This window comes from Musca domestica, unplaced genomic scaffold (genome assembly GCF_030504385.1).
Source record: "Musca domestica strain aabys unplaced genomic scaffold, Musca_domestica.polishedcontigs.V.1.1 30, whole genome shotgun sequence".
Lineage (NCBI taxonomy): Eukaryota > Metazoa > Arthropoda > Insecta > Diptera > Muscidae > Musca > Musca domestica.
The window spans coordinates 5,172,245-5,200,211 of NW_026712300.1; the positions used below are offsets into that span (position 1 = coordinate 5,172,245).

Sequence of the window (27,967 nt, forward strand, 5' to 3'; positions counted from 1 at the left end):
TTAACATGTTAGAATGTGAAAACATTTCAGATCAGCATTTACAGCATTGAAAACATTACCAAAATCATATTCATCGAAGAAAGAAAACATGCCTGTCCAATCAATTTTATCGTAATTACGATACTCCACAATTACATCTTGGCGTTTATAGCTAAAAGAAAAAGAGGCAAATATTAAAGAATGATCTAAAATTGTGGGACTTTGTACTTGATCAGAGAATTTAAAGGAAGATAAATCAGTACATAACATAAAATCGATTAGAGACATAGCTCTTCTTCTCAAGTCCAAATGCGTTGGCTTAGAATTATGAACAATGGAAAGATTGAAACGAGATCGAAATGAATCGGATCTAAATACATTAAATAAATTGTAATTAAAGTCACCAACAGTAATGATGTTAGGCAGATAAAAAAGTAATCCCGGTGGTAAAACTCAAAATCATCTATGCTACCCGATGGTAGGTAAACTACGCCGAAGGAAATCGTTGCATTATTCAGTTGTAATTGAACAAAAAGGGACTCACAATTCGGCTCAGATACCGCAAGAGTACGTTTAAAGGAAAGACCATTTGAAATATAAATAGCGACACCGCCACCCTTATTGGGTATAGAGCGATCTTTGCGAATTAGTTTGTATCCGGGGATAGTTACAACAGAATCAGGAATGTCAGGTGAAAGCCATGTTTCGGAAACAGCAACTAAATCTAAAACATTGTCACTTATAATAGACCTTAATTCATCCAAAAGTAGGCTTAATACTCCTACAGTTCCAATGACCTATTTTTAATTGGTTTTGGATTTGATTTTAAATATGCACTACTGCTAACAATAGGTCCCAAGTTGTCATTAAAAGACATCAAAATATTTGTAAAAAGGAATGGTGGGGAACCAGAAGTAATATATTATTAAAAAAGATTTTAATTCAAATATATATAAAAACAATAACATTTATAATTCATTCAACTTAACAGCTGATCATAAAAATAATGAGATCATAATAATGATATGGCAATTACTATATAACGATAAATGTCACTGAAGAGGTAATTATTCAGATTGTTGCAATAATGAAAGACAGAGGTTTGTATCCCTTTTGGTCTTAATGCCATTGGGGTCCGTTATTTCAACCAGTACAGAGTCTCGATTCAGAATTCTAAACTTGGAAATAATATTCAATCTGCGAAGATTGCTACATATCAAGCTAAGATTAGCAGCCACTGGAGTGTACTGGTCATTTAGAAATAGGCGGCTAATAACATCGCAACCAGCCCATCCTTGATGACATCACACACATGCAATGAACGAGTCTTGAAATATTGCCTCATTATCTCATCACGAAGAGCTACACTATTCAATTTAACAAGTAATTGCTTTCTTCCATGAATATAACAGATGTGGTTTATATCACTTTTGTTCAAGTTAATGTTATAGAATTTAGCAATTGAAATGACATGGGAAATAAGATCTTGAAGCCCATCAGGCAATCCACCAATAAAAAAATCACCACGGTTGATACGTCTATGTAGGATATTATTTTCAGCTTCTAATTTTGTTATTTTGGAACTTGTTGACTCCTCGACATTATGTATGCGTTCATTGCATTAAGTGATGTCAGCCTTGATCTCCAACAAGCAAGAACCCAAGTCAGATTTCATACTTTCAATAGCACATTTAATGGCACTTATTTCAGATTGGTGGACACCCACAAATGAGTCAAGTTGCTTTTTAACATTTCGAATATCCTGAGCAACAAAATTATTTTCACGTATATTACTGAGATTATTTTTGCATGATGAGCAGATAAAGGAGGCAGCACTAAAAGACTTAATGACAAATCATTATCAGAAAGCTTCGCACACAACGAATGGATCCACTTATAGCATATTGTACATTCAGTGCTTTCAGTTGCTCTATTGGTTTTGGAAGGCGGCATTTTCTACAACAAGAGCAGGCACACTAACAAAATATTCACAGCAACGGTACCCATCAACAAATGTCAAAAACGGAAGAAAATGTTGTAACACCACAGCAAACGAGTTAAGCAGTATTTTGAGTATTTTTGCTTGAAATGTTCACCAAAATTTTATTTGTTTCGACAACACGTTAAATTCCAAAGATATTTATGCCAAAACAATTTTATGAAACAACAAGATAGTAAGTAATTGAGCAAACGATCCGCCGCGAATAAAAAACACTTTTTCTCAGACATAGAGTTGCCAAAGTTTTTTTTTTAAGGTCTATACGTAAGAAAGTCGAAGGAGAAGCAAATGAGATTTTTGATATGTATGGCACAGACTTGAGCTGGTAGAGCATTAAAGACAATCTCATATTGCATTACTCTGATAAACGAAATGAGATTCGAGACTTACACCTCCTGAAACAAAATAAAAAGACACTAGAGGGGTTTTATAGTTCAGTTGTAGAGATATAAGCTATAATGAACAATAATCTGATGATACATGAGGTAGATGCCAACATAATAAAAGCTAAACGAGATTTATTTGAGAGAGAGCAATTAATCGCAAGGAGTTGCTGCAACCATTTGTCTTTTAAATCAAACTTAACTTCCGATAAAATACTCATATCACCAAAAACTAAAACCATTATTAAAATTCCTGTAGATTTAGAACATGACGTTTTCTTAATCCCCACAATTTCAATTAACCCAGAAATAACCATTTTGCCGGGTATTACAGGGCTAAAACTGGTACAGCTTCATTGAAAAAAATATAATATAAGTCAAACTCGGACAAAACAATTTTAATCGAAAATCCAATTAAAGTAGATCCAATAAAAAATGCATATTATGTAGAAATTAGTAATATTAGCTTCGAACATATTCCTGAATATCAAAGCCCTCAGTTACTGCACAATCTTAGAATTGATCATTTGAATATAGAGGAACAGAAGGTTATCACAAAACTATGTAAAAAGTTTGAAGATATTTTTCTTCAAGATAATCAGTCCCTTACCTTTACCAATAAAAGCAAATAAAACATTGTCACAAGAGACGACATTCCTATTTGCAATCATATAGATACCCCCACAGCCACAAAGCGGGAGTAAAAAAAATTTCAGACATGTCAAATCAGGGTATCAAACGGGAAAGCTACTCACCTTGGAGTGCACCTGTTTGGATAGTCCAAAAAAAAAATCGGACGCGAGAAGGAAAACAAAGGGGCGTTTAATTATTGATTTTAGGAAACTAAACGATGAAACAATATCAGATAGATACCGAATGCCAAACATAAATGAAATACTGGACGAACTTGGCAAGTGTTTGTATTTCACTACATTGGACATTTCTAGCGGATCCCATCAAATAGAAATGAATTTGTGAGAATGCCATTCGGCTTAAAATGTGTACCATCAACATTTCAAAGGGTGTTGGATTGCGTTCTTAAAGATTTATTAGGAACAGTGTGTCTTGTCTATTTAGACGACATCATTGTATATTCCACCTCACACCAAGAACATCTAGAAAATTTAAGAAAAGCTGTTGAAGCCCTTAGAGAAGCTAATCTTAAGATTCAACTAGATAAGTCGAATTTTTACATAAGGAATGCGCATTTCTGGCCATTTGTTGAGCACAGAAGGAGTAAAACCAAATCCTGACAAAATAAAGACGATCCAAAACTTTCCTCTTCACACAAAGCAAAAAGAAATAAAGTAATTTTTAGTTCTATTAAGTTACTATAGTAAATGTATTAAGGACTTTGCCAAAATAACAAAGCCATTTACAGCTTGTCTGAAGAAAAACAAAACTGTTATACTCGACGATAACTATAAAAAACTTTTGAAATTTGTAAACAACTCTTTGTAAATGACCAAATCTTACAATATTCAGATTTTTCTTAGCCTTTCAATCTCACGACAGACGCAAGTAATTTTGCGGTAGGAACCATTTTTCGCAAGGACCTATAGGGAACGACAAACCGATGTGCTACGCACGCCGCACACTTACGACACCGGAAATCAATTCTCAACAAAAGAAAAAGAACTCTTAGCCATAATTTGGGCCACCAAATATTTTCGACCATACTTATTTGCTCACTCCTTCAGAATCAAAACAGATCATAAACCAGTCACATGGATTATGAGCCTGAAACAGACAAATTCTAAATTAATAAGATGGCGATTGAAATTAGAGGAATTCGATTATGAAATTATATACAAAAAAGGCAAACTAAATACAAACGCCGATGCCCTTAGTCGAATAAAGACTGACATATCAATTAACCTAAACATAAATGCATTTGATACAATGTCCAATCAAGCCACCTCGGGTAGTACTGTTCACTCTGCCGATGAAAACTGCGATGATGGTATTCCGATTTGGGAAAAAGTAATATATGATTTTAATTTACAAATATTATTTAGGACAGGAAACTCTAATTCTCACATGAAACAAGAAGTAGATTCTAAAAACAAATATAGGTACCCCACACACCCCAATTATACAGAGGAACTTAGAACACACATTTTAAAAAAAATCATCTTGTGCCCAATAAAACCACGGAAATTTTTACAGATAATGAAACTTTTCGCGTTATCAGAATGTATATTCTAAACATTTTGCACAAAGCAAAATTTTTCTTTAGTTAGGTGTACTGAAATAGCAAGGGACATAAAAAACGATAATCAGGATAAAATCATTCAAGATTATCACGAAAACAATAATCACAGAGGCATACAAGAAACCCATGACCACCTAAAACGCGAATATTACTCTCCATACATGAAATCAAAGATAGCTGAAACAATAAATTATTGTATTCCATGCCAAAGACTAAGATAGACATCCTTAAAAGAATCAATTTGAAAAACCTCCAAAACCTGTTAAACCATTAGATAAAATACATATAGACTTTTACACAATTAAGGGCAAAAAAATTATAGATAAATTTTCCAAATTCGCCGCTGCATATACTCTAACAGCGAGAATCAGAAAACATACCTAACAAAATCGTTTGTGACCAGGGAACCGAATTCACTTTAAACTTATTTAAAGACTTTTGTCAGCAATTCCAACAATCTTCTAGCAATGTCCCCGTGAAAAGAACCTATAAAATTAATCGTGAAATAACATTCAACAATGAACAGGAATATCTTTCCAAGAGAAATCAATTTCGAACTGAACTCTAGGAATCTATTAAGAAAAAATTGGAAACTGATACGGACAAACGCATAGAAAAACTTAATACCAGCAGTCAAGACCCACTAGATTATGATATCGATAACTATATATACAGGAAGGAATGTAGTAAAAATAAAATAGCAACGAGATTTTCTAGGCACAAAGTGAAACAAAACAACAAAGCAACATTACCTACTACACAAAACACGAAACTTCACAAATAAAAAAAAAAAAACAATTTTCATAATCTTTTATTTCAGATTAATACCCATGATACGCACCCAAACACTGGAGATACGCAATTAAACATGCACCCAGGGTTTATTACAAATAAAGCTAACACAATACCTGGCCATATCAATCTTATGCATATAATAAAATTAGATACATATAAGGCTAATGTCATGAAAATTGAGGAATCTGTCAAACAGTTTACTCCCACATATTACAACAGAGATTCCTTACAGGTAACAAAACTTAAACTTAAAGAGCTTGAATTCAATAACTCCTAAGTACCGCAGGAAAAGAGGATTATTTAACGGTATAGGTTCAGCAGTTAAATTTATTACAAGTAATATGGGCGATAATGATGCTCTCCATATTAGCCCAGCTATATTTAATCTAACAAATAAATTTCAAACTAAATCTGGTAAACAGAATATAATTAGTACTAGAATCTTTGGAAAAATAGAAAATATCACAGGCCAGATAAATAAAGAAAAAGATATAATAGTAGGGTGAAAAAGAATTCTCAAAATAGAATAAAATCCAACTCAAGACTTATAAATAATATGCAGTATTTAAATCAGGTTAATTTCCACATTGATTTATTGAGAAATCATAATACAGATGTTTCTAAAGCAATGACATTGTTTAGCCTCGGAATTATACCCAAAATGATATTAAACAAGCAAGAGTTAGAAGAAATAGAGAACAATTTAGAGAATCAGTCAACTAAAATTGATACAACAGAACATTTGAATGAACTTTTACAATTGCAGGCATTTTACAACGATACCAATATCGTTTTTAACATTCAAATTCCCCACATCTCATTAACCAATTACACGATTTCCCATAATATGAAATATCACAACCCGCACAAGGGCTTGATTTAACAAAAAATTAACTGGCAACAGAAATGAAAACATCATGTAACTCCGAAAAGCATAATACTGAAGGCAACTTATTAATTAATTTTAAAAACTCTAATGTTATTATCAACGGGATTACCTACGAAGACAACCCGAACATATATTGGGACGATTTTATTGTAAAACTACCCACAGAACTAAACATAAACCCTTTGTCTACAATAGAAACTTTAAATATACCTAAACTTAAAGAGTACCATCTAGAAAATAAGTTAGCCATAGAAGAGTTATCGAACAAAACAGAACTTCACAGGCATATAAATTATGGAACTCTAATGTTAATAATTGGAATTGTAATTTTCATCTTTATAATGAAACAGAAGACAAAATTAGTGATAAATGGACTTCCCGCCACTACTGTTGTCGCTTCTGACAAACCATTTTTTGGCCTCGCTCCATACTAAGGGCGGAGGAGAAGCATCATCAACAACATCAGCACAATCACCTAAAAAAACCACCAAGGTTAAATTCAGCAAATAAGTAATAAAATTATCAAGAACTGTTAACATATCGTGCTAGACATAAAACTATTAAGATTTATAAATAGTTCAATAAACTGAAAAAGAACTGTAAAGCAAATTAAAATAAAAACATAATAATTGAAAAGAAAATAAAAAAATTGTTAAACAAGCATAACAGACTGAACATTGAATTACTTATAATTGTATAAATTGTTAAAATACAGATATTGCAATTTTGACTTTAAGTAATTTTATAATTGTAACTTTCATTTTCAATTATTTTTCAATAAAAGATCAGTAATATTTCTCCAACAGGTTTTCAATCAAAACCATGGATTGGGAATAACGGAGAAATGCTGTCAATAGCACGACATTTTAAAGCGAAAATCAATATATATATTTATTTGAAAAATTATTAAAAAATAATTATACCTTAACCCCATTGTGGGATGGGTATTATCTGTGCATTTGTTTTTAACATGGAGAAGGTACCGATATAGACCCAGAGTCACTTTTAAGGATCTTCATAGAATCCGTCGATGTATTCTTGTGAACAAAATGCAGGTCGCATTTACTATCCGATTGAGATGACATTTTACAAACAATTTTTGTTTGGCCCTAGGACGACTCCATTGAAATTGGTTATCACGGATCAGATTTAGACATAGCTCCCATATATCTTCAACCGATTTCGCGTTAGTTGTCCATCAAATGGCTAATATAAGTCAAAATGACCTGTATTTTGGTACATCCCGCCGAATTCAGACCAGAAGCAACTAAATCAAATATAGCTATAGCTCTCATATATATGTTTCATCCAGAAGAATGATATTTGGTACCGGACATCAGATACTGCTCCAAAATACTTCTGTCAAAATACACAGTGTTGTGACGGATTATCACAAAAAAGTGCATGGAATGGAATTACAAACGAAGGATAATCGTCTTAAAAACAGAACAGAACCAGCAATAAAATACATCCGTGACGGATCATCATGACACGAAAATAGACAGAACCGGCAACAAAGGACATCTGTAACGGGTTATCACTCTTCAAGGAAAAATACTTTTAAGATCCGCTGAATCCAGACAAACAGAAACAGCAATAATGTTATTAACAACTATAGTTTTAACATTGTAAGTAAGAAATTTGGATTATTAGAGTATATGTGAGGTCTTCCTTCTGGCTCAGGTAAGATAAAGTAAATAAGAAAAAAAGGGGGGGGGGGGGTTTAAACATCAACGGACACCTTTGTAAATGAGATAAGGGGAGGGGGATAAACATCGGATCGATCTAGTTTTAAGTGAGGATTTATTTCACATCTAGAACAATTCAAGAAAGGGAAGGGGATTAGGGGCAATAAATTAATGTTCTTATGTACGAGTTGTGTGTAGTAAGAAACCAAATCCTATGTGTAAAGGGTTATAAGAAAGGGAAGGAGGTAAGCGGTAATAAATTATGATAAGTTCGGATCGATCTAGTTTTAAGTGAGGTTTTATTTCACACCTAGAACAATTCAAGAAAGGGAAGGGGATTAGGGGCAATAAATTAATGTTCTTATGTACGAGTTGTGTGTAGTAAGAAAACAAATCCTAGTTGTTTATGTTGTTACTAAATAGACATAGAGCAATCCAACATACATTTTTGAGTTGCGGTAAAAATGACGTGGAGTTAGATAATTTTGTTTGACTTGTGTGTGAGGTTTTTCTTCACACCTACACTTTGTTTACGTTGTTGTTAACTAGAAAATTACTAGTGGTTCCTTTAAACAACTGTTTAATTAGCTAGACATTTTTTAGACGTGTGACCAGAAAAGATTTTTTCACACGCGTGGTATCTAGAGCCAACTCAAGTGACCATTTTTGAGTAAATATTGTTGTATAAGAATGTTTAGATATACGATCGTGGATAAACATTAAAGTTTTTTTCCTCTTTTTGTTTGTGTGTTTCATATAAGCGTCCTAGTTTATGTTTACAGTTGGATAGTTACTTGCTTTATCCTTATTTGATAGGATAAATTCAAATTGTAAATGATACAATATTGAGATAATAAAATTGAAAATGTAAGTTTAGAATTGTATTCAGTGTTTTTATCGGAAATAATGCTTCGTCTAGGACGTTTAAAACAGCGCACAATTTGTAGAAAGTCATTCAGTCTTCAAAAATATTCTCCGTATACAATAATAAGGAAATTTTCACAATGCGAGCGGAGTGACGCAGAGTTTTTTGAGGACTTTGATGTAGATGAAGAGGTAGCAAAATATTTTAAAAGAGAAAACGACAGAGTCGCCAGAAGAAATGAAGAAGCCCCTACATGCGGGCTTAATGGTAATGAGGGAGATTCGGTTGAATTCCGTGAAGACGAGAGGATTGGAGACTTAATTGATGAAGACATAATAAATGACATATTTTTATCAGGTGATATGTCAGAAAACTTTTTAGCATTCTCTGGGGAGCCCTGCGAGTAAGATCAGACAACACAAGAAGTCTATCAGCGTGTTGTTTATCACTATCTCCCCCTCCTTCCCCAAGACATATTGAACACTAATAATGCTATAGAAGATGGCCGTGGTGGTGAAATAAGTCAAGCAGACGAGATCTTTCAAAGCGGACAGCAGTTGGTAGCCATTCAGGATGATGATGAATGGCTGATACAATTCAGTGCGGAGACTCAACATACAAACGGAAATGATTCTGAGCCACAACAAAATAATTTATTACTAGATTTAATTTCATCTATTTCTAATAATATAGAGCAATTAAGAATTCTGGTTGAAGATTTAAAGGATGATGATCCTATTAAAATATTTATAAAAAAATTTTAAATAAAAAATTAAAACAAAAAAAAATGTCTTTCTTTATATTACATTTATGGGGTTAGAAAAGGTGCAAACATATTTTATGTAGGAGGGAAAGAGAAAGACAGTGAATCTTTTGAATATAAATAGCTGGTGATGTAGGAGCATATAAAACGCAAACAAAATATGGAAGCAAGATAGTATTAAATTTGGATGATTCAATTCTATATCTGCCTGCGAGATTCCTTTCCCTAGAAGATGATGTCATAACACAATTAAGTCAAGGAGGATTTTCAATCACAAAAACACATTTGCATGAAGGGAATGACAATATGTCTTATAAGTTGGAGTTACAACACATATTACCAACAGAGTTTTTTTACGTGTTTGTTTTCTCTTTCGAGACGAGCTTAATGATCAGGAATTTGCAGTGAAAAGGAAAGCCAGATAGACACTATCACACACTCACCACTATGCGACGCGTTTCGCCGTTGGTTAAGCGGCTCATCAGGCATATTTGGTGTGGATGATGGCTTACAAGGGCCGTTCTCTGGAAAGTAGTATATATTTCGAACTTATTGCAAATTAGCATATGCGAATTATACACTAGAGACTCTCCAGGTTCGACTCAAGTTCTATTGGCAGATCTTTTTCACAGCAAAGTTTTGTTTTTGTAGTGATGGATTTTTTGTCCACGACAACTACATTGCTTCCAATGCATACACTTGTTTTAGTGCTGCTTTAGGAAGACGGGTTAATGGCTCTGAACGTAGAGACGGCAACTTCTAGTTGGCTGCACACCGAGGTCCGCGGTTCAAATCCCACAGCCAGGCTCGGCTGAATATTTGAGTTTTGCCTTGTTAAGGCGAAGATCATATGTTTTATGATTTATGTGTTTGTTTTCTCTTTCGAGACGAGCTTAATGATCAGGAATTTGCAGTCCAATATGCATCTAATACATGAATAGAAATAAAAAAATGTAAACACATAAATTAAGTAAATAAAAGAAATCTATATTTTAAAACAACACTAATTTTTATTTAATGCTATGTAGTAATGATAGTTTTTTTCTATAAATGTTGAATTCTACCGTAAAAGAAAGTTAGTACGTAATTCAACGCCAAATATCATAGAAAAGTATTTCCATGAAAAAAATTGACGACATTTCACTCATGGCCATAAAAAAATGCTAACCCCAGCGAGATGGCAATGTTTGGATACTATTATACTGGCGAAGCTGATAGAGTTATATTATATTTCTGTCGAGTTGAAATATTTTCTTGGAAAGAAACAGATGCACCCCTTGCCGAACATATGCGTTGGTTAAGCAGCTGTCCTCTTATCAGAAGATGTAAAACCAATAATGTACCGATATGTGACAGCGAATTTAAAAGTTTATTACCAGAAAGAAGTTATGATGTATGTGGAGTGCATAAATCTAATGTTATATTTAAAAGAAACAAAAATATGTACGAAATTTAATAGTTCGAAATGTTGCTACATTTTAATACCAGCGTTAGCACTTATATTAATTTAAATGTTTGTGCATTAATATATTTCATATTAAATAAAATTTAAAACTTTTTTTTTTCTAATATATATATAGAAAGAAATCCTCCAATTTTTGGTACTCGTATAACCCTGGGAATAATTATATTAGATTTTTTACCCTTAAATGCTTGTCCTATTGTTTTACGAGGAATTTTTATGGCACTATTAATATCGCGTGGTTTCTCCTTTCTAAGGATTGAAGTAGCTTTTTTAACAGTTGACGAAAATAGCTTTTTTCTGCATTCAACATTTTTAGTTATACCAATACCTAATTTTGATGTAGCCTTCATGGTATTGCTAACTAAAAAAGCATTAATCTTTTCACCCCAGTTACTATCTTTTGCTTCCACTCGTTGCCAAGCCAGGTCTTGATCCGCTTTATGCCTTGCGTTTATATCATTAATTTTGGAATACTCAATATCATGTAGTTTGCAAGCTGAATCTAAACCATTTATTCCTTTATCGCCTCTTCTCAATATTTTTCCAATTTTGTAACGGAACCACAAAATTCATATCCATGTAAATGAAGCTCGAATGGTAGTGTTATTCAACAGTCCTCTTCCTCGAATAATTCGTTTATAATTAATTAAGTTTTTATAATAAACAACCATTTTATATGTTAATCAGTAATCTAAAAGAAAAAAATCTTATAAATTTTATGAAGCATTCAAAGTAATACACAGTCTCCAAAATGCGTTTGGTGCAACAAGATACGAATATTAATGTGAAAAACTTTGATTTTAATAATCGTAACAACGATAGGCGTAAACCTAATTCCTTATTACCTAATTCCATTAGAGCTGTAATAGTAGGTCCATCAAATTGCGGAGCAATTAATATCATGATTAGTTTAATTGAAAGCCCTAACGGATTAAAATTTAAAAATATATACTTATATTCAAAATCTCTTCAACAACCAAAATATAAGTATTTGGAAGAGTTAATTACACCCATTAAGGGAATTTGATTTCACACATATGCTGAAAACAATGACGTTCTACAACCAAATGAAGCAGAGGAAAATTCGATAATGATCTTTGATGATGTCGCTTGTGAAAATCAAAACAACATACACGCATACTTTTGTATGGATAGACATAGAAATATAGACTCCTTCTATTTATGTCAAACATATACACGAATTCCGAAACATCTTATTAGAGATAATTCCAACTTCATAATAGCTTTCAAACAGGATAATATCAACATGAAACACATTTTTAATGGGCACATTGGAGGCGATATGTCATTCAACAAGTTTACTGCTATATGTAGTGAATGTTGGAGCGATAAATATGGATTTTTGGTTATAAGTAAAGATGATACCATAACTAACGGTGCTATAGAAAAGGATTTAACGTCTTCATTCATATTTAGTGCTTTATAATCTCTTGAATAAAGCACATCTATATTCAATCGAACCCGCTTCAAAAAAAAAAAAAATACATTCAGAGCTGACCTGTTCTCCTTGAAAGCAGTCCGTTTTAATCTAACCTGATTATTATAAACCGACCCTGTTTCAAACTGACCTGTTAGCTATAAACCGCCCTGTTTCAAACTGACCTGTTTATTGTAAACCTCCCTGTTTTAAAATGACCTGTTTACTGTAAACCACCCTGTTTCAAATTGACCTGTTTACTGTAAACCGGTCCGTTTCAAACTGACTTGTTTATAGTAAACCGCCCCTGTTTCAAACTGACCTGTTTACTGTAAACTGATCCTTTTTTAAACTGACCTGTTTATAATAAACCGCCCTGTTTACATAAACACTGCTGTTCCTACCCTGTAAAGCGATCTGTTTACCATAAACAGATCAGTTTACGATTACCTCTGTTCTGTTGAAAAATCTTAATAATGACTGGAAGAAAAACAATGGATGAAATGTTTTAAAATAACTCATTAAATCAAGGAGTATTCTGAGGACAAAAATTAAATCTATTAAAGAAGGAGAGGATGACATCGGAAGGCGAATATAGTATACATTTAAACCCATTATAAAACCATTAAATGATCGATAAACGCCATTAAAAATGAAAAAAATATTAAAAAGGAAAACGAACTCAAACCAGAAAAGGACTTTATTGTCAAAAGTGAACATAAAGATGACTCTAATGACGATGATGAAACATTCTATTCTGAAGAGGAGGAGGAGAAAGGAGAATATTGGCAGTATAAGAAGGAAGGGGAAAATCTTACATCCTTATTTAAAAATAATACATACGATAATATATACGGTCCCCAGAAAGACGAAAACGGTGATTGGAAATTCAGTAAGAGTAAAAAGTACTTTGTTGATGACAAAATAAAAATTGGGAATAAAACATGGGCCCTATCAAGCGGTCTATACAATCTTTTATTCCACAAAAATCCTACTGGCTTTGATAAATTTGAATTAGATATACATAAGAAAATTCTAGAGAATACGTGTGTACACCGGAGAAATTATGACTCAACCGGACAAATTGGAAGTAATAAAAGACCGAAATATACAAAGATTATGAAAAAACTGTTTCAATTAACTTTCAATTATGCAATGAGCGTCGATAAATTCGATCACTACTCAAACTCTAGTAATTTGAGAAAAAATGGTTCAAAATTATTTGGAATTGATATTGACCAGCATTACAACCTCGATATCCATAATAAAAAAATTAAAAACTTAGCGCCGCCATCGGAAGACAACGACGCAGTCAACAAAGCTTTTGTACAAAAGAAAATCGTACATTCACAAGAAATATTAAGAAGAGAAATATCATCAGAGATAAGAAATTTATTTAATGAATAAGTCACCTAAACAAAGAAATAATAAAAAAAGAAATGATAAGAGCATTATATCGCCAATGTCAATGCCACACAGTATTATATTGAATAAAATTTTCAATAAATAAATATGGAAAGAAGGAAAATGGTAAATGTACTCCATTCTCAAGCGAGGAAACGTTTTCCTCGCCGAATAGTTATTACAAAGGGTATTGATGATTTATGGCAAGCAGATTTGGTTGAAATGGGTAATTATTCAACCATTAATAAAGGATATAAATATTTGCTAACTGTTATAGATACCTTCTAAAATATGCCTGGGGTGAAGCGATTAAAACAAAAAGCGCGAAAGATGTATGCGCGGTATTTAAAAAAATTTTGATTGCTGGCAGAGTGCCTAACAACTTACAAACGGATGATGGAAAAGAGTTTTTTAACAAAGACTTTAAGAAGTTAGCAGATATATACGCAATAAATCACTATTCTAGATATAGTGTTATGAAAGCCTCGATTGTTGAAAGATTTAACCGAATCTTAAAAAATAAACTGTTTCGAGAATTTTCTTATAATGGTACATATCATTGGATTGATATCTACAGAAAGCTGATTCATGAATACAATCGAACTAAACATGGAACTGCAGGTGCACACTTTACAAAGTTTGTTCTTGTAAACTTACATCACTTCTTCTTTGAATTTTAAGTTGCGAAAAAATACTTTTTTTTTAAATTATAATTTTTTGAGTTCTTGTATTTCTTTCAAAAACTAAATATAAGTTTTGTTAATTTTTTATATAAATGTGCCTTTGTTTCAAAAAAAAAAAAAACAAGTAAAAGAGCTGTAAGTTCGGCCCACCACCATTTGGTACAAATTTGGCAATTTCCAAAATATATAATCCGTTAAAAATTCTGTTATTATCTTACAATGCCGAATGCTTATACGACGACGTGAGCCTGCATAGGCAACTTTTGTCATAAGTTATTACAATATTTAAATGCGAAACTTGAAGAAAAATCTGTTTATAATGTTGCTAAAATCATTAAAATACCGTATATGGGGGTACCGTTATATGGGGGCTATACGAAGACGTGGACCTGCACAGACAATTTTCTGGCATGGGCTGAAGTATCCATTACGAACTTCACATGCGAAATTTGAAACAATCCCGGTAAATAATGACGCTAAAATCTTCAACATACCGAATATCGGGGGGTACGTTATATGGGGCTATATGAAGACTTGGACCTATACGGCCCATTTTCTGTTTTATGCTGCAGTATCTATTACGAACTTCAAATACCAAATTTGTAACGATTTCGCTAAAAAATGTAGCTAAAATCATCAAAATACCGAATATCGGGGGCTACCGTTATATGGGGTCTATATGAGGGCATGGACCTACATGTCTCATTTTTTGACTTAGGATTACGAATCCATTACAAACTTCAAATATTAAATTTGAAACGATTCCTGTAAACAATGTCGCTAAAATCATCAAAATACCGAATACCGGGGGTACCTTTATATCGCCCATTTTCTGTTTTATGCTGCAGTATCTATTACTAACTTCAAATACCAAATTTGGAACGATTCCGTTAAATAATGTCGCTAAAATCATCAAAAACCGATATAGGGGTTACCGTTATATGAGGGCTATACGAAGACGTGGACCTGCACAGACAATTTTCTGGCATGGGCTGAAGTATCCATTAAGAACTTCACATGCGAAATTTGAAACAATCCCAGTAAATAATATCGCTAAAATCATCAAAATACCGAATATCGGGGGGTACGGTATATGGGGGCTATACGAAGATGTGGACCTACATAGATTATTTTCTGTCTTAGGCTGCAGTATCTATTACGAACTTCAAATACCAAATTTGAAACAATTCCGGTGAATAATGTCGCAAAAATCATCAAAATACCGAATATCGGGAGGTACCGTTATATGGGGGCTACATGATTTCTTGGACCTACATGGCCCATTTACGAACTTAACCTGCCTACTGGCAAAATTTTAGCCTTCTATCTCAATTTGTTCGAAATATAGCGTGATTACAACAGACAGACAGACATAAAGACGGACATGTATAAATCGTCTTAGAATTTTACGATGATTAAGAATATATGGAGGGCTCACTGCTATAGCGAACCAAGTCATGAAAAATAAAAAATGCCGAAACTAGTGCCAATGTCCCCGCATGTGGCAAATCTATTTACTCTGCAAAGCACAATGTCAAAAAGTGCTTCGTTTCAAAGATAACGGTAAAAAACCTAAGTCAACGACTGTCCTTTTCGTTTTTATTCAAAGCAAAAATGAACCAAGTCAATGTGTTTCACTTTGAATCAGTACTATTAGTGAGCAAGTGCATATTGCCGTTCATTTTTCAGCAATATTAAAAAAACCAGTACCCTACACCACTTTGCTAATTTAGTAGAGCTGCGCATAACAATTAAAATTTTTGATGTGAGAATTCAATCATACACGCTATGATTATAATTAAAATTTAAGGTTCAAAGGACTAAATATTCCGAAGCATTTGCATCTTTTAAATTCGGACTTGTATTGCCCATTTGCACAATTAATTTGAAATCGGATAAAAGTATATATGGGAGCTATATCCATATATAATAATATATTTCTGAGCTGTATTTGATATATTTCCCCAAATATTGTAGTTACAGAGTGCATATTACGGCTGCGGAGGACAAAAATAACAAACCGGATTAAAAATATATATGGGAGCTATAGCAATATCTAACCAATCTTCACCAAATTTGACACACCAGCTTTTAGACTTAATTCGGTCGTAAGTGCCAAATTTCATCTAATTTGGAGAAATATTTGACGTTTGGTGCAAAATAAAAGATAAATCGGACGAAGTTATATATGGGACCTATATCCAAATCTGAACCGATGTCGATAAAATTTAGCAAATGTATTTCTGAGCTGTATTTGATATATTTCCCCAAACATTGTTGTTACAGAGTGCATATTACGTCTGCGGAGAACAAAAATAACAAATCGGATGAACAATATATATGGGAGCTATAGCTATATCTGAACCGATTTCGATCAAATTTGGCATACTTATTTTCAGGTCCAATCTAATCGTACGTGCAAAATTCCATACTATTCGGGCTGATATTACACGTTTGGTGCACAATAAAAGGCAAATCGGACGAAGAAATATATGGCAGCAATATCTAAATGTTGACCGATTTCAATAGGGTTCGTCCTTGGGCCAAACAAATGATTTGTGCAAAATTTCATCTGGATAGGGCAATAAATGCGAACTGTACTTTGTTTACAAAAATACATGGACAGACGGACGGACGCACATGCATAAATCGACTCAGAATGTGATTCTATGCAGATCATCAAAAGGAACTATGGGTCTATTTCGTTTCCATTTACCTGTTAGAAACAAATGCACAAAGACATAATACCCTTGTGGTGTAGGGTATAAAAACTAGTTAAAAGGTATGTATACCCTCAGCCATAGTACGTGGAGGGTATAGTATGGAGGGCATATTGAGTTTGTCATTCCGTTTGTAACACCACGAAATATAAATTTTAGACTCTACAAAGTATATATATTCTTGATCAGCATAAAATTCAATGTCGGTTTTGCGATGTCCATCAATCGGTGGAAATCACTCTAGCTTCCGAGCCAATTGAGGTAGGTTGATAAAATTTTACTCAGATGTGTGTTTGGTCTACAGGGCGTTTGGTATTGAAAATGATCGGTATTTTGGTGACTTTCGTATTTCGTATTCAGAAATTTGATGTTTTTGCGATATTATTTAACGGATGTTTTCCAGTTTCCCATTTAAATATTGTAATGGACTATGACAAAACTTGCCTGTGCAGGTCCACGTTTTCGTATAGACCCCATATTACGGTAACTCCCTATATTCGCTATTTTTATAATTTTTAAAAATATAATCGTTTTGAAAAGATGAATAATCCCGGCAAAGTGGAAGCACAATGTGCGTAAGCTTCGCTGCAACAGTGGAAAAGCATACACAAATCAGAAGGGTCTTACGATTTCCGCAAAAACGTTTATACCTAATTATGATTGTGGATGCAAAATAAAATGTAACAGCCAGGTGAATGAATCTGACAGAGAAGTCATTTTGGAAACTTGCAGATTATGCAAAATAAAATGTATTTTTATTATAAAGTATTCAGCACGAAATTCTATTTACATTTTAAGTCTCCGAATAAGGATACCTGTCGAATTTGTGATGGACTTGACATAAGAATAAAATTCGATGGAGAAGAAACTACAAATTTAATTTGGCAACAGGAACTTCATTTAAAAGCAGCACAGCTAGCTCGAGACTCACTGAATACAGAAGTACCATCTGATGAACACTATATCTGTACTTTCGACCTTAAAAAAGCATTGCCTTTTCCAAAGCTATCAACATCAGTTGCTTATTACAAGCGGAACATCAACTATATTTAGTCATATAGCGAACACTTTATTATATTTTGTTGACTTGGTTCGCTTTAGCTATGAAACATTCAAATTTTATTCAGAATAATAATGAACCAAAGTAGATTTTTTTGTTTTTAAATATTTTTTAAGTAATATATTTATATATTTTTGTTTTTAAATTTATATCATTAGTTAATTTTGAATATAGACTTTTACATTTTCTTTTAGTAGACTGAAATATTCCTTCTAGAAATTAATGACAGTGCATTTACTTTACCTCTAAATATCTTCGAATTATGTTTTTATGACTTAGTTCGGTATAGCTGTGAACCCTTCATATATACTTTGCTGGGTCTGACATGAGTATTTCGAGGAGTTACAAACGGAATGACAAAATTAGGGTATGGTGGAGGGTATAACAACATTGGTGAAAGATTAATCTGTGTACAATAAATTGTTAATGAAATATCCAGATGTATATTAAGCCTCCACTCTTCCCTGCATTAAAACGGAACATGGAATATATCATCATATTGAAACGACTGGACCACCCATTTATGCAAAACCACGGCGTTTAGATCAAAATCGTTTTCAAATTACCAAAAAAGATTTTGAGTACATGATCGAACGCGGAAGTAATAGATCATCAAGTAGTAATTGGTCGAACCCTCTTCATATGGTTCCCAAGAAAAATGGTGAGTGGAGATGTCTTGGAGATTACCGATTAAATAAAATTACGGAACCTGATCGTTATCCAATACCTTTAATCACTGGTGCCAATATTAACATAGCCGGTAGCTGCATATTTTCAAAGTTGGATTTGGCCCGCGCATTCTATCAAATTCCTGTATTTCCTGACGACGTACCAAAGACTGCTATCACTACTCCATTTGGTTTATACGAATTTGTCAAAATGCCGTTTGGATTGCGAAATGCCGCCCAAAGTTTCCAACGTTTAATGGAAGAAGTACTACGTGGTTTACATTTTGTATTTGTCTATATTGACGATGTTCTTATATTTTCAAAATCGCCTGCTGAACATTTGGAGCATCTAAAGATTGTTTTTGAGAGGTTTCAAAAATATGGCATAGTCGTCAATCAAGGTAAATGTTCTTTCGGTAATAGTGAAATTGATTTCCTTGGATAAAGGACTTACGACGCTTTCTCGGAATGGCAAACTTTTATAGACGGTTTTTACCTAATGCAGCGACAGAACAAGCCCCACTAAACCAACATCTCAAGAATGTGGTGAAAAATGATAATCGACCTGTTATTTGGACTAAGAAAGCGGAAAAATCATTTTCGCAATGTAAGTCAAGCTTATCAAATGCAGTGTTGTTATTTCATCCCGTTAGTGATGCTGAATTATCCGTTAAAGTAGATGCATCAGATTTTGCTTTAGGAGCTGTTTTGGAACAGAGAATCGATGGTGAGTTACAACCATTATCTTTCTTTACAAAGAAGCTAAACAAAACTCAGCAACGCTATAGTACTTACGATCGAGAACTATTAGCGATTTATGAAGCTGTTAAGTACTTTCGGGTCTACATAGAAGGGCGTTCGTTTCCAATCTATACTGATCACAAGCCATTAATTTACACTTTTTCTCAAAAGCCAGAAAAAGCAAGTCCTCGTCAACTTCGACAATTAAATTTTATTGGCCAATTTTCAACGGATTTAAGGTACATTAAGGGTAATGAAAACATCGTGGCAGATACATTCTCCCGTGTAGAATCATTATCATTATTGGATTTTGAGGAACTTTCAAAACTTCAACAAAGCGATCAAGAACTTCAAGATTTGTTGAAATCCGAAACATCAATGAGTTTACAACTCATTACAATTCCTGCCTCAAATACGAAGATATTTTGTGATGTCTGTCAAGCTAATAATCCAAGACCATATGTTCCAGTTCAATTGCGAAAATCAGTATTTTACGGTTTAAACAAATTATCTCATTCTGGTTCAAGATCTTCCGTAAATCTTGTCACTGAACAAATTTTGCTAGATTCAGTTTACAATCACATTAAAACATTTCCTAAACCAAAGTATCGTGTTGGAGATTATGTTCGAATAAGTAAATATAAAAATGTATTTGAAAAGGGTTATACACCAAACTATAGCACTGAAATCTTTCGCATAAAATCGATTCAAATTACAAATCCTGTGACATATATTTTGGAGGATTATGAGGGTAATCCTATCAAGGGAGGATTCTATAATGAAGAAATTAAACATACTCGTTTCCCAAAACCTGATAGAAAAAGTCTTAAAATCAAAGGTAATAAGGTATATGTAAAATGGTTGGGGCTTACAATCCATCATAACTCATGGATAAATAAAAATGATATATTGTATAAAAAAGAAAAAAAAAAATATTAAATAAAAATTTATAGAATAAAGTAAAGAAAAGTGTGTTTTGCGAACAGTGCACCGTTCTATAAGCTTACTATTTGGATTCGAGGGCGGTATCTTACCACCAGGTAGAAGACATTGCTCGCAACTCCCAGTAAATATTTTGCGAGTATATAAGCATATAAGAATAATACACCTTTACATGAATTCGGAATAAATGTTTCCCCTGGATATAAAATAGATGAAATACCTCGTAAGTTGATTTATTTACCTGTGAATGTGAAAGAAATAAGTTGCCTAAAAATTTGGATTACTGATCAAGCACAACGCCTAATTAATTTTCGCGGTGAAGAAACTACTGCTCGGCTACATTTGAGACCTATATCAAAATGATTATATATAATAAGTATAATAAAACACAGAGAGAGTCTCGCGTTCCTATAAAGGTTATTATTAAAAAAAATTGAAATCCGTTAAACTACACTTAAAGGAAAATGTCTGAAATACTTAATGTTGAAGACGCGCCGTATTCTGATGTCAGCATAATCAAAAAAGATTATAACAGCTATGTACCCTACATTCGTTTTTTTAAGAATAATGTTGAAATTAGAATTACAATACAAAATCGAGATTTATATGTCTTGTCAAGTGAGAGTTACATCTACGTTGAAGGTGTAATAACATCATCAGATGGAAAACTAACGGCTAATGCTCGTTTACGTAATAACTGCGTAGCATATTTATTTGATGAAATACGATATGAATTAAATGGTATCGAAATTGATCGTACACGCCATTTAGGAGCATCGAGCACTATAAAAAAATTTGTTTCTCTTACAAGTGTTGAGAGTAATATTATGAAGAATGCTGGATGGACTAATGGTGCTGATTTAAATAGTAACATGTTTAATTTTTGTATTCCACTTAAAATGCTGTTGGGGTTTGCAGAGGACTATAATAAAGTAATATTAAATAGAAACATGATCTTATTATGCTGCGTAGTTCGGGTAATCAAAATGTATGTTATTCTACCGATTCGAACGAGAAGCTAAATGTAGAAATAAATAATATAACATGGAGGATACCTCATGTATGCTTAGCAGATTCATCAAAGCTGCAGATTATGAGAATAATAAATAATGGAAAACCTCTCCCTATTGCTTTTCGAAGTTGGGACTGTCATTTTAATCCAACGTTCCAGGGTGCAACTAAATGTCATTGGAATGTAAAATTGTCGACTAATAGAGAACGTCCACGCTTTATATTACTCGCTTTAGAAAAAGAAGGGAAATTTATTCACTCAAATTTGGTAAACATGAAAGTTCATTTGAACTCAGAAGCATATCCGTACGATGACTTAAATCTGAAGTTTGATGAAAACAGATATGCCGTACTTTACGATATGTATGCGAAATTTCAACAAAACTACTTTTTAAGGGAACCACAACCAATATTATCTTGGGAAGAGTTTAAAGAAAACCCAATTGTTGTAATTGATGTAAGCCACCAAAACGAAGTAGTCAAAAGCGATCCAATAGATTTTCAAGTGGAATTTGAAACTATTTCACAAATTCCAGCTGGTGTAGCTGCTTACTGCTTAATCCTTCATGATCAATTAATCGACTATAATCCTTTAAATGGAATTGTTCGAAAAATATTGTAATATTCTATACTCATTTCATTAATTAATTGATAATTTAATAAATAAAAAAATACATTTTAAAAATATTTTTTTTATTGTTTATTTATTTCTTCGTTTTTTATATAGATGTAAACATATATATGTAAGTGAAATACATTCATCTTAACTAAAAAATTCATTCAATAGATATGTGTTCACCTTATCTTGGCGAACCATTCTTTTAGTATCTGTAAAACTTAAACAATTTTAGATAACTCATTTGTTTAAATTTCATGCAGCTTAGATCTAAAAGTATACATGGTATCACTAACTATGACTTCATTAAATAGAGTATTCTTATACTCTTCTATGTTATATCGCCTAATGAAACATTTTTTTACACCTTTAGCTTTTTTAACTTCCACGCCATCATCTACCGTATACTAGTACATTTTTGAGCCTAAACCAACAAATTCAAGCATAATTTTTCCACAATTCTCGTCTTTCATCATACCTATAACTTTTTTATTTCGTCGGGGTATGTTATACGCATTATCCTCAGGGTAAGCTGATGAACCGAAGTATTGATCAACATCTGCTCTTATATCCTCATAGATATCTTCAGTATATATAGTATATATGAATGAATCCGTATCCATATAATTTAGAATTACGCGCTCACCAAATTTATTCTTTATATAATGTAATGGAAATCATACATTTTCCATTTTGCTAACTCCAATATACAAAACCATAAATATATAGGTTTGTTGTAAGTTACACAGAGTCTCTCCATTTGGATTGCACAAAGATCATCGCAAAATTGTTTAGCGCTATGGAAGTTGGGTTTAGGTATCAAAGATTGAGCTCCTAATTTATTTCGGTTAGTTGTTTCCCAATGATTTACTAACTTTATATCTTTCCGTTTATCTATATTTTCCATAGTTTTTCCAAATACTGCATCATTGAAAAGTTTAAATAAATTCCTTAAGAAATCATTGTTCGCTTTTTGTCTTTCTTCAGTATTTTTATCTATATATGAAGCTAACCATGGAGACTGATCAAAGGAAATTACGCCATGAACTTTATCCAAAAGCAGACCATTATCTAAGCATTGCTTTAAAGTCATATAATGTATGCTATACTATTTCTTTGGATCAAAATCGGCAATCAGCTAGTCATATTTTGAACCCCCAACTTTTTTGTTTTCAGAACAGAAAGGCAAATCATTATGTTTATCATGTAACGTTTTTTGATAACTTACATCCACTTCGTATATGTAACCAATGTTTGAATTTGCTTTTAAGTTCTGAATTTGTCTAGCATCTCTTATTATATCTTCATTTTTGACCCGTTGAAAATTACCATTAGGGAGATATTGCCTCATAACCCAACAGTAGAGATTATTCGCATCGATATATAATAAATAACTTGATGGAGAGTTTTGATCAAAATTCTTCATATATTTATTATTCACTTTAGTGTACCTCCTAGAGCACTGTGTCAGACCACCTCTAATACCATTCTTAATTAAATGAAACATGTCTAGACAAGTTACAAGACCTACTTTTGTTTACCTGAGCATAGCATCAAATGATAATCCCGGCGCTGTATAATACTGGCAAGGATCAAGCTTATGAACATTTTTACATGACTTTCTAAAATTTTCAAAACCGTCAGTAAGAAGTAGAACGTCAACCTTTAAATATAACTCCATGTAATCACGTAAAGTTTTGCAATTGAATGTTTGTCACACTTTTATAGCATGCTTATATTCTTTTATATAGGACCTTTTATCATTTAATGTACAATAAAATGACTCGATTGGAGGAAGGGTAGTGTCGTTCAACTTCTCAAAGGAATTTAAATACTCATAATAGAATATTCCCTTTTTCTCATGAGAGTGAATTCATTATCATTGGTGAAATGTTTTCTAATAGATAACATATCTCTATCTGTACAGTAGCTAGCTAAAGGATCTAAACTACTAGCCATAAAACGAATTGAATCCAAAAATCTATATTCAAACGTCTTGCGTCTATCATAAGGATTCATATTCACCGTATGCGATAAAGAAATATATTTTTCTTTTGTTAGAGGAATTATAGTGGTGTTACCCTCCATAGTGGTCAAAAGCTCTTTAACAAACAAATGGCAATCATATTCTGAAAAATTATGGAAAAATATTGGGATGAATTGTGCTACCGTATAATTAATGTTGCATACATTATGAGCTGCCCCTTTAAATTTACCAGTTCGGGGACAATGATCACGAACTTTATCATCATATAAATTTTTATCACAAATATGGCAATTTAGTGCTGAGTCAAATATACTTTGCTCGATAGATGATAGCGGCTTCATTGGCATATTAAGATACAAGTAATTATTATAAATTTCTCTACGGGAAACATCTAATTACTCTATAAATTTTTGAGCTGCATCCTCACCACTATAGTGATGATATACATCTAACCTGCTATCAAATGAAAATTTAATATTGAATCCATATGCACATGGAATATGCTTCTTAATTCTTTCCCCACCTGCTATTACAGTCTCTAAACACATTCAAAATCTGAATAAATAAAAAATGGTACGTCCATTTGTTTTCTATAGTTCTTAAATTCTAAAATACTTTCCTCAACTGTGGGCATATTTGTGACGACACGACTACAATACTTTTTGTGAATAATCATAAGATCTTCTCTGGGGTGCAGTAGAAACAGCTATTACAAATTGACATTTTTCTTCTATTAGTAGTCAGCTGACTCCTAATCAATCTGAAAGAAACCAACATGTTAAATAGACAAATTGATACATTGTCTATATTATATTTACCTTGAAATAATATGAAGTGAGCCTTATCTGCCTCCGCCAGTAAAATTAAAATCACATGATTCGCCTTTTCCGCTTTTGTGTGGTATAAGGCTCCAACAACTTCTTTATCGTATCCGAATACATTTATGCTTATCTCTGGATTGTTGGTTTCAAACTCTGATATATTTTTCAGCTCAACTGAAAATTCATTCTTCGAAATTGAGAGTAACAGCATTTCGGAGGGTGATTTTTTCTGCCTTTATGTCCGGAATTGTGTATGATGAAGTACTTGTTGGATTTCTATTCGGAGTACTATCCATTGCAGCAATTAAACACCATTTGAAGCAGAATTTATCTTTATTTTTTAAGTTCCAGCACGCTTTCTTATGTCGCAACGATTTAGGAGTATTAATATACTACCATCCTTTAATTGAAGCAGACTTATTTAAGTTCAACTCCAGCCACAATATTTTAGATAGAGCCCATCCAGAGTCCCTTTCTTGAAATTCAGACATCTTATTCTTTATAGAGTCTGCATGTGTATTGAATATTTCATCAACATCATCTGAGAGCGTTATTTGATTCATTTTGGTTATATGCCCCATGTTTACAACCTTGATTTCATCCTTAAATATCTTTGCATATTCACCAAGACTTCTATATTAAACTTTAAAACTGCGTACGATTCCACAGCATGTTGAATCATATTTGTTATTGCATCTTTAGATTTCGAAAAGAAATCATCAATATTGATTGTAGTTTCTTCGCACTTATATTGATAAGTTTTAATGCGATTTTGAAAACCACTATTTATCAATACCATTCTAGGATCAATAACGGTACAACTTTTTTCTTTGTGAGAGTTTGTTCTACAGTGATTAAACCACAGATTTTTGCGGACATTTATGTTGCACGAATCGCAAAACATAAAGACATATGATTGCCTCTTTCTTTCAGACATCTGTTGTTGAATATTTTGTTCATTTCCTTCGTGATTGTCCATTTGTTGTTGTTGAGAGGTTTGATATTGTTGTTGGTTATATTGTTGCTGCTCATTTCCTTCGATATTTTCCATTTGCTGATGATGGTGATATGTTTGATATTGCGACTGTTGTTCATTAATATTGTATTGTTGTTGGTATGTTTGATATTGTTGCTGTTGATGATGAAAACTGTGTTGTTCCTGTTGTTGATCAAGTTGTTGCTGCTGTGTTCTATGAAGTTCTCTCTTTCGTTGTTGATGTAAAAGATATGGATGATAGCGATTATTTTGATATGATTGTAGTTGTTGATTATATTCTCCAGAATAATTATATTGCCCATGATTATTGTATTGTCCAGCATGACGATATTGCTCAAAATTATATTGACCTTGTTGCTGATTGTGATGAGTTCCATTATGAAATTCTAATGCTTGAGAATTTATAAACATCTGATTACATAAATTACATAACTTATGTAGTTCACAATGCTTTTGATATTCCATGCTGTTAACAAATTCTACAGCGCAAATATTGCATTTAAAACCCATCGAATTCATTTTTGATTTTTTTTTCTTTTTTTTATTCAGAAAACAAATTTAAAAAATTTGTAGGGAGCGTGGTTTTTCGTCGAAATCTCAATTGAAAATGAAGAAAGGAAAAATAGTCATTTCAGTTTACAAAAATAATGCACAATATTGAATAATGCACACATATGGATAATTTGATACATATTATTAAAAACATGATTTCACGAAAATTTATGATATTTACGAAAGAAATATTTCAATCTTTTTAAAATGGTCTCACATCTTAAAAATGACTTTAAAATGTCTTCCTTTTGAAGCAGGTGTGAAAAGAAAACACTCGTAATTTTCTACTTAAAACAGCAAAAACAAATAAAGGGTTGATAAAAAAAAAACTGTGAGGTATGTAAAAACAATAATCTCAGCAGAAAAGAGCGCCACTTTTCTTCAGCATACACACAAGTCAAACAAAATTATCTAACTCCACGTCATTTTTACCGCAACTCAAAAATATATGTTGCATTGCTCTATGTCTATTTAGTAACAACATAAACAAATATGCCTGATGAGCCGCTTAACCAACGGCGAAACGCGTCGCATAGTGGTGAGTGTGTGATAGTGTCTATCTGGCTTTCCTTTTCACTGCAAATTTCGGATCATTAAGCTCGTCTAGAAAGAGAAAACAAACACATAAATCATAAAACATATGATCTTCGCCTTAACAAGGCAAAACTCAAAAATTCAGCCGAGCCTGGCTGTGGGATTTGAACCGCGGACCTCGGTGTGCAGCCAACTAGAAGTTGCCGTCTCTACGTTCAGAGCCATTAACCCGTCTTCCTAAAGCAACACTAAAACAAGTGTATGCATTGGAAGCAATGTAGTTGTTGTGGACAAAAAATCCATCACTACAAAAACAAAAAAAAAAAAAAAACTTTGCTGTGAAAAAGATCTGCCAATAGAACTTGAGTCGAACCTGGAGAGTTTCTAGTGTATAATTCGCATATGCTAATTTGCAATATGTTCGAAATATATACTACTTTCCAGAGAACGGCCCTTGTAAGCCATCATCCACACCAAATATGCCTGATGAGCCGCTTAACCAACGGCGAAACGCGTCGCATAGTGGTGAGTGTGTGATAGTGTCTATCTGGCTTTCCTTTTCACTGCAAATTTCGGATCATTAAGCTCGTCTCGAAAGAGAAAACAAACACATAAATCATAAAACATATGATCTTCGCCTTAACAAGGCAAAACTCAAAAATTCAGCCGAGCCTGGCTGTGGGATTTGAACCGCGGACCTCGGTGTGCAGCCAACTAGAAGTTGCCGTCTCTACGTTCAGAGCCATTAACCC

General features: G+C 32.9%; 1 protein-coding gene across 1 annotated transcript; it reads right to left on the bottom strand.

The window, feature by feature from the left end:
• On the bottom strand, nucleotides 1-26,540 carry LOC131803478 (sex-determining region Y protein-like). The gene is made up of 2 exons (XM_059124838.1): nucleotides 25,792-26,540; nucleotides 1-151 (listed from the first exon to the last, which is right to left on the bottom strand). Exons 1-2 carry the CDS (start codon nucleotides 26,538-26,540, stop codon nucleotides 1-3), a joined length of 900 nt encoding a protein of 299 aa, XP_058980821.1.
• Nucleotides 26,541-27,967: the final 1,427 nt, after the last annotated feature.

Excerpts from the sequence above, each read along its gene's own strand:
- LOC131803478 (XM_059124838.1), bottom strand. The coding sequence starts at position 26,540 with ATGTTTATAAATTCTCAAGCATTAGAATTTCATAATGGAACTCATCAC. Across the intron at positions 152-25,791 it reads ATTCAACATGCTGTGGAATC|CTATAAACGCCAAGATGTAA; the intron begins GTACGCAGTTTT and ends TTTTTCTTTTAG.